General features: G+C 41.8%; 1 protein-coding gene across 3 annotated transcripts in view; it reads left to right on the top strand.

The window, feature by feature from the left end:
* Window positions 1-4129: 4129 nt before the first annotated feature.
* The window catches only part of CFAP43 (cilia and flagella associated protein 43), a 114834-nt gene continuing 105808 nt past the window's right edge, over window positions 4130-13155 (top strand). For all 3 annotated transcript variants that reach the window (XM_012102884.5, XM_060405176.1, XM_027960224.3), the window contains exons 1-2: window positions 4130-4308; window positions 5810-6063. In XM_012102884.5, coding sequence (XP_011958274.1) covers window positions 4244-4308; window positions 5810-6063 — 319 coding nt within the window. In that variant the 5' untranslated portion in view covers window positions 4130-4243. The remainder of the gene's footprint in view (window positions 4309-5809; window positions 6064-13155) is intronic.

Genomic DNA, 13155 nt, shown 5'->3' with positions numbered 1-13155 from the left:
CGCCCCTCCCCTATTTTTCTCAGAAGCGCCAGGCTGCGGCAGACGCCAGCCCGGCCTAGGCTGTGTGCACAGGGACCCGCGCTGCCCCGGGCGCTGAAAGGAAACCTGAGCGCAGAAGCCCTTGGGCGACCCGACCCAGCGCGCAGGCGGATTCCCCACCCTCTTCAAGAAGGAAGGCCCAGCTACCGCAGCCTGGGTGCCTGGAGGGAGATCACAGCCAATATTCCCACTGCAGGCGCCTTTGCAGTACATGTGAAAACTGGAGTCTTAAACTCACCTTCTCTGAGCCTGTTTCTTCTGCAGTATGGTTGTTGGAAGGATTCGATTTTTACTAAGTTCTTAATACATAGTAGGAGCTCAATAAATTGAGGTTTATTATGACTACTATAAAACGGATCAATTACAGGAAAATAAGTATATACTCTCTGTTGCAACTGCTTACCTTTACTGTAAAAACTTTTATTATTTACATCTTTCTATCCAGAGAAATGACGCTCACATGTTGCTTTCTCAATTTTCTTGTACACATTGCCTTTCACAAAAAGTAAATACTTGTCTAATACACAGAAGGTCATTGATACATTTACTTAATAAATGGAGTAATTTCCAATGTGCTGTATAATCTTTTTCCATGTTTAAAGATCCTAGAAAACCTGCTTCATAGGTGAACATTTTATTTTATTTTTTATGGGTGAACATTTTAGTGAGATGAGAAAAATCATCTTTCAGATATCACAGAGCTTGGCTACACCCAAGAAAAGCTGAGAAGCTGGGAGTGAGATGAATTCTTCGTGGAAAATAAATGTCCTTTGTTGTTGTTTTGTTTTCCTGTGGATGGTTCTGGACAGATTTTGGGTTTTAGAGCTCAATAAACTCAAATAGACCACTGCTCTTTTGGCCTTTAAGACAAGCTGAGATCTACAAAGGGATAAAACTTCAAGTTGCGGATTAGGCTTAATCTGTCCAGGACTGGTCTAGTGATGCTGGGATGGATATTTGCAAGGAAAGAAAGTTGAGAGAGGTAAAGTGGGTTTAGGAGGATTGCGCGCTTCCTAAAAAGGTGAAACACACTGCTTATCATCTTTGGAAGCTCGGGGCTGCTCCTTGCATCACTGATTAGATTTTTTAAATGTATGGGTCTTAGATTTTATTTCTAATATCAAAAATCATTCAAAGTGAGAACTCACCCATTTTCCTCAATTGTCCCTCCAAGTCCCTTTCTGGGATAGTCTGTCTTTCACCTTCCAGACTAAGAAAGAAAGAGCACTCTGCTTCCTGTGATCTGCACGGTGCAGAGGTCACGGCCTCTCCACCTGAATACCAGCCAGAGATATTCCCCAGAAACCCAGTTAGAGACCTCCATTTTCATCTAAAACCCAGATTGCAGAGAGAAATGCTTTTCCACTGCTTTTTCAATTTGATTTTATTCAGTTTCTCCTTTGCTCTAGCACAGGGCAGGTTCAGCATCTCAGGTCATGGCTGATTCCAGCCCAGATCAGTATCTCTTTCCTAGAGTTCACACTTCTCTCCCACCTTCTGTCATCTACCTGGCATTTACTCTGGGAGCAGTAGCAAGATTTGCCTCCTCACCTTATTTTCTAGTGATGGCTTTAAAATACTCAAGTTGTAGTTAAAGGAATATTGTGTTTTCTGGGGGTGGGGTGGGGGTGCAGGGAGGGCTTGATGGAACACAAATAAGTCAACTAGTGAGGGAGTGGCACCAGAAACTATCCAGAGCTTAAGCAATACTTGAGAAGAAAGTTTGACTCTTGTCCAAGCCACTTCACTCTGTGACTCAGCAATGTGGGATTCTGTCAGCCAATCAGTGCAGACCCTTAACACCAAGCACCACCTGTGTTTGGCACTCACATTTCAGCAAAGAAATTCTTCAGGGCAGAAACACATAGCTCCACTTCTTCCTCACCCCATGTCAGCAAAGTCCATCACCATCTCTGATTGTGATAATCAGACTCCCAGGAGCATCCTGGATTCTTCCTTCTCTCTTACCCTTCTTTATCAATCCATCACCAAAGCCCATAGTTGTTGTTGTTGTTAATATTTATTTATTTATTTGGTTGTTCTAAGTCTCAGTTGCAACATGCGGGCTCTTTGATCTTCACTGTGGCATGTGGGATCTTTAGTTGTGGCTTACAAGCTCTTAAATGCGGCATGTGGGGTTTAGTTCCCTGACTAGGGATCAAACCCAGGCCCCCTGCACTAGGAACAAAGTCTTCTTCGCTGGACCACCAGGAAAGTCCTGATATAGGTTTTTACCTTTCAAATATTTTTAACGCATTACCTCATCAATGGTTTCAACTTGGGGGTTATTTTGCCCCCACCCCACAACGGAACATTTGACAATATCCACAGACATTTTAAAAAAATTATCTTACTTACTTATTCTTGGCTGTGCTGGATCTTTGTTGCTGCGCAGGCTTTTCTCTAGTTGCAACAAGTCGGGGCTGCTCTCTGGTTTCAGTACGCATGCTTCTCATTGCGGTGGCTTCTGTTGCAGAGCTCATACTCCAAGGTGCCGAGGCTTCAGTAATTGCCACACATGGGCTCAGTAGTTGCTGCTCCCTGGCTTAGTTGCTCTGAAGCATATGGGATCTTCCCTGATAAGGGATCAAACCCATTTCTCTTGCACTGGCAGGCGGATTCTTTACCGTTGAGTCACCAGGGAAGTCCCTAGACATTTTTGATTGTCACAACAGTGGAGGTGCTATTAACAGGGATGCTGCTAAACATCCTGCAATGAGACTTACCCCCATATCCAGTCCCAGATGCCAGTAGTGCTCAGCTCGACAACCCTGCTTTGCTTCCCTTGTTAGAATCATGAAATCAATTCCTAACAGATCTTCCTATTTCTATTCTCCCCACTCTCCTACCCAAATGATAATCCTGCAGGCAGAATGATCTTCTATAAACATAAATCTTATCTTGTCATTCCTCTATTTAAAACCGTTTAATGTCTTTCCCTGGCTCTTAGGATAAAGACCAGCATTCACAACTTGGCCTTTACCTGGCCCTTGCTCCTTCTCCAGCCTTCAGTGTTTTCTACTGACCTTCCTCTATTTCAATAACACTGCTCTTCCCAGTTCTTACCATCTGTTGTCCTGCCTTGATACTTTAAAAAAAAACTGTCCTCTATTCCTTCCCCATCCCCTCCCCTCAGCAATCACTCTTTATCCTTTAAATCTCAGTGAAAACAGCACATGAACACAGCAATCAGCTCTGACACTGCCCATGCAACCAGGAGAGAATTACACCATAAGCCCTCATAATATCTTTTTTCTTTTCTTCTTAATTCAGTCTACCATACTACGTTTATGTAATGAAATGGATGTCTATTCCTCACTCGTTGCGCCCCACTAAGAAGGAAGTTCTTCTAAGTTCCACAAAGAAAGAACTGTATCTGGTTTGCCCACTATTTTGTTCCAAGCGACTAGCACAATGCACGGTAATACTCAGTAAATATTAACATTTTCGAATGAAATGAAGAGAGAAGGTGGCAAGATGAGAAGGAGAGACGTAAAGAAGGGAAGAAAGAGGACCAGAAGGGAGGGAAGGAGTGGAAAAGTAAAGGTGGGGCGGGGGGGAGGGCAAGAGAGGGAAGGGGAAGGGAGGAAGCAAGGACAAACTGCGAATCTTTTTTGATCCGTTACTTCCAGAAGCTGTATGCCTCCTTGGAATAGTGGAGGGTATGTTAGAGTATGTAATGAGTAATCAAAGGTTTGAAGCTCTAGATTTAGACTCGATCTGGCTTTAAGTCCCTCTCAGTTTTGTAGTCTTGGGCAATTACTTCTCTTACTCTGCTTTCCTTTTCTACAAAATGAGTCTGATAGAGGATTTGAATATTAAATGAAATAATCTGAACCGCCCTTGGAACAACGTCTGGCACGGTCAGCACTCAATATTAAAGCTTGTTATTGCTATTTATTATTTGTGTGATTACTTGTCCGAGGCTGGATCACTCCAGCACCCACCCTGGGGCCAGCCCCTTGTTTCGCCCTCCGGTCTCCCATTGGTTGAGACAGCTCAGCACTTCCACCAATCCGCTTGGCTCAAGAGAGAGCAGCCGAAAGGGCAGAACCAATGGGCGCAGGAGTTACCGTATCCCGGATACGGTGTAAACAGTGGTGGCTCTGCCAGCCCAGCAGCCAGGGACTTTAGGGTAACCGTTGCAGACCCTGGCCTGGGTCAGGTGTTGGCTGCCCCCGGCCGGCTGAGAAATATCTGGGCCATGGCGCAAGGCCGGGAGCGAGATGAAGTCCACAACGTCGCCCTTGGCGCGTCCCTGTCAGTGAGGTGCGGCGTCCCTGCGACTGACTCCTCTCGCGGAAATTCTTCCCTCAGAACTACAACCTCTCCCTACCCTTTGCTTCCTCTTGTCCTGTAGACCTGCCGTCCCACAAATTCGACCTCTTCTTCAGCCACCAACGCCTTCCTGCAGACTTCCTTTCTCTGTGACTTCGCTCCCCTCATTTCCTTACTCAATGACAAGTTCCATCTCTTTTTACTCCTCCTTGCCCCCCACAACTCACCTCCCACCCCCTACCCCGCCGCTGTCTTACCCAGTACTTCTCTCCGACACTCTTAATTTCTGCCTCCTCTTTCTGACTATTACCTTCAATAACCTTTTCCTTTCATGTATGTTCCCCACCGCCCACACCCATCCCAGTGACAGCCCTCTTTCCATCCTAATGGTCTTTGGTGATTTTCTCCGTACTTAGGGCCATCAGTCCCTTCCTTCTCTCTCCTATCCACCGACTCTGGATTTGTTTGCACCCATAGTGGCCTTTGAAAAACATAAAACGCGGCGCAGGTGTAAGTTGGCATTGCTTTTCTTCCACATTCTGGAGTGTTAATTGCGCTGTGTTCCACACAGCATCCTTCATCGGTCCTGGCTGTACTCCCTATTCCCTTGAAGCTTCTCTCTGAACCAGTGTCCTTCTCGGATCCTCTCCATCATCCTTAAGCCTATCTGTAACATTTAAATAGAGGTAGACTCTCCCCTCATTTCAGACTCTCGTCTTTGTCTTCTTCCTCTAGCTTAACATTCACCACACACTCCTTACTTAAAAATATATTACTTTTGTGTTCTAACCTTTTCATTAATGTCTACTTACTTCTTTTAATTTGTGCATTTATCTCTAGTTTTAGATCTAAAACATAGCTGCACACACTCCATCTTAGTAAAGAAGCAATTTTCTATTTGGCTCCGAACCACTAAGCAGGCTCTCTCTCTTTTTTTATTTTAACTTTTCATTTTATATTGGAATATAGCTGATCAACAACCTTGTGATAGTTTCAGGTGGATCCAGGCTATCTTATTTAAAGCTTTTTTAAACATTTATTTTTAAAATCAAAACTAGTTTTAAAGGTAAGGCCGAGGATGCACCTGTTTTCTATTAGGATCAAGCTCTTTTTGGTCTCTCTTGTTTTAACTTTTTCTTTTCCATGCATACAAGACCTCAGAAATCCTTCTGGGATTTTCTCAGAAGGAAGATTTTCTTTGAGGTGTGAACAGAGGTTGTGCTTTACTAGAAAACTCTCTGAAGAAGATTCTCAAGACCTGTGAAACTTTAGGTCTACACTAAAGTTTCTTTAGTGCCTGAGCTGGAACTGGTCGCACAGCAACCTTGAGTGTTCTTTCATCTGAGAGATGGTTTGGGGCAGAAAGGGGGTGAAAAGAGAATAGATGAGTTTCAAAACTGTTCATGATCTATTGTTTGCTTTGTTTAAAACAGAAAGAAAAGGTATTTGAAATGTATTCTATTCTATTGATGTGACCTATTTTTTCCCAAAGATGGGTGCAAGGATTCCCCAAGCAGAATGTTCATTTTGTCAACGACAGCACCATTTGCTACCCTTCTGGGAATTTCGTAATATTTATCAATATTGAAACCAAGAAAAGAACTGTACTCCAGTGTATGAATGGAATTGTGGGCGTCGTGGCAACTAACATTCCTTATGAAGTTGTGGCTTTTTCTGATCGACGGCTAAGACCACTCATATACATATACAACTTTCCTGGATTAACCAGAAGGACCAAATTAAAAGGTATCTTACAAGACGCTTCCTCTGACATGACTGAAAGATTTTGTCTTAAGATGTGACCAGATCTAGCTCTTATACGTGAAAGTTTTCTTTCTTTCTTTCCTTTTTTTTGAAAGATTGTTTTTTCAGTTTTGGTGGTTTTCGTTTTGTTTTTTAGGAATACACATTTATAAGGAAGGAAACAGGGGGATCACTGAGAATTTAATTAAGTAGGATAGAGCCTTGCTACTCAATATGTGTTCTCCTTACCATCAACATTGCACCACCTAGGATGCTTGTAAATGCAGAAACTCTGCTCTCATCCAATACCTACTGAACTGTAATCTACACTTTAACCAGATTCCCTAGGTGATTCATATGTACATTAAACTTGAAAGGTGCTGGATTAGAATACTCTATTATAGCAGTAAATGCTGTTTGTAAAGCTTTTTCAGAACAATATTTTCTTTCCTTATGATTTATTGAAAATCTAACTGAATGGATATCATATAACTTCTAAAGGATAAGTCTCTGAGCCTCAATTTCCTTATGCATGAAATGAAGATAATGGTATCTTCTGTTAACAAATGAAATTATATATAACATATAATTGCATAATATATAATGTCTGTGAAAATATATGTATATATATGTGTATATACATATATATATCTATATATCTCACACGTTTTTTAGTCATGTCTGACTCTTGCAACCCCATGGACAGTACACTAGGCTCCTCTGTCCATGGAATTTCCCAGGCAAGAATAGTGGAGTGGGTTGCCGCTTCCTTCTCCATATATCATATATACAATGTCAATCAATGTTTCCTACCATTTGAGTTATTATTAACTCATTCATAGACACAACTGTCGCAGACTGGCCTACTGCACATTGGGAACTATCTACAGGCATATCTTGTTCTATTATGCTTCACTTTATTGTGCCTTATAGATACTGTATTTTTTAAAGATTGAAGGTTCATTGCAGCCCTGCATTGAGCCAGTCTACTGGCACCATTTTTACGACAAGTATTTGCTCACTTCTTGTCTCTGTGTCACATTTTAGTAGTTCTTACAATTTTTCAAGCTTTCTCATTATTATAACATTTGTTGTAATGATCAGTGACCTATTCAATAGAATACAGTTACTATTGTATTTGTTTGGGGGTGCCACAAACTACACCCATATAAGATGACAGACTTAATCTCTAAATCTTTTGTTATGTGCTGACTGTTCCACTAGCAACCATTCCCCTGTCTCTCTCTCTCCCTCCTCAGGCCTCTCTATTTCTTGAGACACAGCAATATTGAAATTAAGCCCATTAACAACCCTACAATATTGAAATTAAGCCATTAATAACTTCCCTGGTAGCTCAGTGGTAAAGAATCTGTTTGCAGTGCAGGAGGCACTGGAGATGTGGGTCGATCCCTGGGTTGGGAAGATCCCCTGGAGGAGGAAACGGCAACCCACTCCAGTTTTCTTGCCTGGAGAATCCCATGGACAGGAGTCTGGCAGGCTACAGTCCATAGTCTCTCAAAGAGTCGAACACAACTGAAACAACTGAGCATACAGCACAATAACCCTACAATGGCCTCTGAGTGTTCAGATGAGAGGAGGAGTCACACACCTCTCCCTTTAAATCAAAAGCTAGAAATAATTAACCTCAGTGAAGAAGACATGTCAAAAGCCGAGAGCAGTCAAAAGCGAGGCCTCTTGCACCAAATAGTAAACTAAGTTGTGAATGCAAAGGAAAAGTTCTTAAAGGAAATTCAAAGTGAACACAGATATAAGAAAGCAAAATAGCATCATTGATGATATGGAGAAAGTTTTAATGATCTGTATGAGATGGCTGGATGGCATCACGGACTCGATGGACGTGAGTCTGGGTGAACTCCGGGAGATGGTGATGGACAGGGAGGCCTGGCATGCTGTGATTCATGGGGTTGCAAAGAGTTGGACACAACTGAGTGACTGAACTGAACTGAACTGAACTGATGAGCAAATAGCCTTGAATTCCCTTAAGCCAAAACCTGTTCAAAAGCCAGGCCCTAACTCTTCAGTTCTATGAAGACTGAGAGAGCTGAGGAAGCTGCAGAAGAAAAATTCAAAGCTATCAGTTCATGAGGTTTAAAGAAAGAAGTCATCTCCATGATATAAAAGTGTAAGGTGAAGCAACAAGTGCTGCTGTAGAAGCTGTAGGAAGTCATTCAAAAGATCTTGCTAAGATAATTAATAAAGGTGGCTAGACTATGGAACAGATTTTCACTGTATTTAGATAAATCAGCTTTGTACTGGAAGAAGATGTCTTCTAGGACTTTAATAGAGAGAAGAGGTCAGTTCAGTTCAGTCGCTCAGTTGTATCCGACTCTTTGCGACCCCATGAACCGCAGCACATCAGGCCTCCCTCTCCATCACCAACTCCCAGAGTTCACTCAGACTCACGTCCATCGAGTCAGTGATGCCATCCAACCATCTCATCCTCTGTCATCCCCTTCTCCTCCTGCCCTCAATCTTTCTCAGGATCTTTTCAAATGAGTCAGCTCTTTGCAGCATGTGTCCAAAGTATTGGAGTTTCAGCTTCAACATCAGTCCTCCTAATGTACACCAGTGAACACCAAATGATCACCTTTAGGATGGACTGGATGGATCTCCTTGCAGTCCAAGGGACTCTCAAGAGTCTTCTCCAACACCACGGTTGAAAAGCATCAATCCTTCGGCACTTCGCTTTCTTTATAGTCCAACTCTCACATCCATACATGACTACTGTAAAAACTATAGCCTTGACTAGATGGACCTTTGTTGACAAAGTAATGTCTGCTTTTGAATATGCTATCTAGGTTGGTCATAACTTTCCTTCCAAGGAGTAAGTGCCTTTTAATTTCATGGCTGCAATCACCATCTGAAATGATTTTGGAGCCCCCAAAAATAAAGTCTGACACTGTTTCCCATCTATTTGCCATGAAGTGAAGGGACCGGATGCCATGATCTTCGTTTTCTGAATGTTGAGCTTTAAGCCAACTTTTTTACTCTCCTCTTTCACTTTCATCAAGAGGCTCTTTAGTTCTTCTTCACTTTCTGCCATAAGCGTGGTGTCATCTGCATATCTGAGGTTATTGATATTTCTCCTGGCAATCTTGATTCCAGCTTGTGCTTCCTCCAGCCCAGAGTTTCTCATGATGTACTCTGCACAGAAGTTAAATAAGCAGGGTGACAATATACAGTGTTGACGTATTCCTTTTTCTATTTGGAACCAGTCTGTTGTTCCATGTCCAGTTCTAACTGTTGCTTCCTGGCCTGCATACAGGTTTCTCAAGAGGCAGGTCAGGTGGTCTGGTATTCCCATCTCCTTCAGAATTTTCCACAGTTTATTGTGGTCCACACAGTCAAAGGCTTTGGCCTAGTCAATAAAGGAAAAATAGATATTTTTCTGGAACTCTTTTGCTTTTTCGATGATCCAGCGGATGTTGGCAATTTGATCTCTGGTTCCTCTACCTTTTCTAAAACCAGCTTGAACATCTGAAAGTTCACGGTTCACGTATTGCTGAAGCCTGGCTTGGAGAATTTTAAGCATTACTTTACTATTGTGTGCTGCTGCTGCTTCTAAGTTGCTTCAGTCATGTCTGACTCTGTGCGACCCCATAGGTGGTAGCCCACTAGGCGATGAGTGCAATTGTGTGGTAGTTTGAGCATTTTTTGGCATTGGCTTTCTTTGAGATTGGAATGAAAACTGACCTTTTCCAGTCCTGTGGCCACTGCTGAGTTTTCCAAATTTGCTGGCATATTGAGTGCAGCACTTTCACAGTATCATCTTTCAGGATTTGAAATAGCTCAACTGGAATTCCATCACCTCCACTAGCTTTGTTTGTAGTGATGCTCCCTAAGGTCCACTTGACTTCACATTCCAGGATGTCTGGCTCTAGGTGAGTGATCACACCATCGTGATTATCTGGGTCGTGAAGAACTTTTTTGTACAGTTCTTCTGTGTATCCTTACCACCTCTTCTTAATATCTTCTGCTTCTGTTAGATCCCTACCATTTCTGACCTGACAGAATGTGGTCCACTGGAGAAGGGAATGGCAAACCACTTCAGTATTCTTGCCTTGAGAATCCCATGAACAGTATGAAAAGAAAAAACGATAGGACACTGAAAGATGAATTCCCCAGGTTGGTAGGTGCCCAACATGCTATTGGAGATCAGTGGAGAAATAACTCCAGAAAGCATGAAGAGATGGAGCCAAAGCAAAACCAATACCCAGTTGTGGATGGGACTGGTGATAGAAGCAAGGTTCAATGCTGTAAAGAGCAATGTTGCATAGGAACTTGGAATGTTAGGTCCATGAATCAAGGCAAATTGGATGTGGTCAAACAAGAGATGGCAAGAGTGAACATTGACATTCTAGGAATCAGTGAACTAAGATGGACTGGAATGGGTGAATTTAACTCAGATGACCATTAAATCTACTATTGTGGTTAGGAGTCCCTTAGAAGAAATGGAGTAGTCATCATAGTCAACAAAACAGTCCAAAATGTAGTACTTGGATGCAATCTCAAAAATGACAGAATGATCTCTGTTCGTTTCCAAGGCAAACCATTCAATATCATGGTAATCCAAGTCTATGCCCGGAATAGTAATGCTGAAGAAGCTAAAGTTGAACAATTCTATGAAGACCTACAAGACCTTGTAGAACTAACACCCACAAAAGATGTCCTTTTCATTATAGGGGACTGGAATGCAAAAGTAGGAAGTCAAGAAACACCTGGAGTAATAGGCAAATTTGGCCTTGGAGTACAGAATGAAGCAGGACAAAGGCTAATAGAGTTCTGCCAAGAGAACGCACTGGTCATAACAAACACCCTCTTCCAACAACACAAGGGAAGACTCTACACATGGACATCACCTGATGGTCAACACCGAAATCAGATTGATTGTATTCTGTGCAGCCAAAGATGGAGAAGCTCTATACAGTCAACAAAAACAAGACCAGGAGCTGACTGTGGCTCAGATAATGAACTCCTTATTGCCAAATTCAGACTGAAATTGAAGAAAGTGGAGAAAACCATTGGACCATTCAGGTATGACCTAAATCAAATCCCTTATGACTATACAGTGGAAGTGAGAAATAGACTTAAGGGACTAGATCTGATAGACACAGTGCCTGATGAACTATGGATGGAGGTTCATGGCATTGTACAGGAGACAGGAATCAAGACCATCCCCAGGAAAAAGAAATGCAAAAAAGCAAAATGGCTGTCTGAGGAGGCCTTACAAATAGCTGTGAAGAGAAGGGAAGCGAAAAGCAAAGGAGAAAAGGAACGATATACCCATTTGAATGCAGAGTTCCAAAGAATAGCAAGGAGAGATAAGAAAGCCTTCCTCAGTGATCAATGCAAAGAAATAGAGGAAGATATCAGTACCTGGTTTCAAAGCTTCAAAGGCAGGCTGACTCTTGTTAGAGATAAATGCAGCTTGTGACTTGACATTGACGCCAATGCTCATTTATCATTTTGAAAATCTAGAGCTCTTAAAAGTTATGGTAAATCTACTCTGTGTGTACTCTACAAATCCTGTTGTCTCTACTCTACACATCCTGGATGAGAGCATATCTATTTACAGCATGTTTTACTAAATATTTTAATATTCAGTAAAATATTTAATGTTTAATAATTTAATATTTCACTATTGAGACTACTGCTCGGAAAAGAAATTCCTTTCAAAATATTACTGCTCATTGACAGTGCAGCTGGTCACCCAAGGGTTCTGATAGAGACATACAAAGAGATTAATGTTGTTTTCATGCCTGATAACACAACATCCCTTCTGCAGCCTGTGGATCAAGAAGTAACTTCTCCAGTCAAGTCCTATTGTTCAAGAAATATATTTTGTAAGACTGTAGGTGCCGTAGGGAGTGACTCCTTTAGTAGGTCTGGGCAAAGTATTAATGGATTGAAAACCTCTAAAAAATATTCACCATTCTAGATGCAATTAAGAACATTTGTAATTCATTGAAAGAGGTCAAAATATCAATACTAATAGGAGTTTGAAAGGAGTGGATTCCAACCCTGATGGGTGACTGAGCAGTTCAAGACTAAAAAAAAAAAAAAAAGACTTCAGTGGAGGAAGTCATTGCAGATGTGGTGGAAATAGCGAGAGAACTAGAATGAGAAGTGGAGCCTGAAGATGTGACTGAATTGCTGCACTCTCATTGTAAAACTTAAACAGAGGAGGCATTTCTTTTCACGGATGAGCTAAGAAAGTGGCTTATTGAGTTGGAATCTATTTCTGGTGACAATGCTATGAGATTGTTGAAATGACAAGAAAGGGCTTAGAATGTTACCTAAACTTGGTTGATAAAGTGATGGTAGAGTTTGAGCAGACTGACTTCAGTTTTGAAAGGAGTTCTACACTGGGTAAAATGCTATCAAACAGCACTGCCTGTTACAGAGATATCATTCGTGAAAGGAAGAGACTTTGACGTGGCAAACTTCATTGTTGTCTTACTATAATTGCCACAGCCACCCAGCCTTCAGCAATCATTTCCCCAATCAGTCAGCAGCCATTAACATCTAGGCAAGTCCCTCCACCAGCAAAAAGATTGTTATTTACTAAAGGCTCAAATGATGCTTAGCATCTTTTGGTAATCTCTTCTCCAGGGGATCGTCCCAACCCAGGGACTGAACCCAGGTCTCCCACATTGCAGGCAGATTCTTTACAGTCTGAGTCACCAGGGAAGTCCAAGAATACTGGAGTGGGTAACCTATACCTTCTCCAGCAGATCTTCCCAACCCAGGAATTGAACCAGAGTGTCCTGAATTGCAGGTAGATTCTTTACCAGCTGAGCTATCAAGGAAGCCCCATCTTTTGGTAATAAACTATTTTAAAATTAAGAAAGGTACATTTTAAAAACATAATTCTATTGCACACTTACTAGACTACAGTATAGTTTAAATATAACTTTTATATGTACTGGGAAACCAAAAATATCTTGTGACATTCTTTATGCAATATTTGCTTTATTGCACTGGTCTGAAGCCAAACCCATAATCTCCAAAGTATGGCAGTACATGAATGTAACTACCCTTCTTCTTTAAAATTTCCCCAAGCTTTATTATTTG

Source organism: Ovis aries, chromosome 22 (genome assembly GCF_016772045.2).
Source record: "Ovis aries strain OAR_USU_Benz2616 breed Rambouillet chromosome 22, ARS-UI_Ramb_v3.0, whole genome shotgun sequence".
NCBI classification, from domain to species: domain Eukaryota; kingdom Metazoa; phylum Chordata; class Mammalia; order Artiodactyla; family Bovidae; genus Ovis; species Ovis aries.
This window is presented reverse-complemented; position numbering and strand designations above follow the sequence as displayed.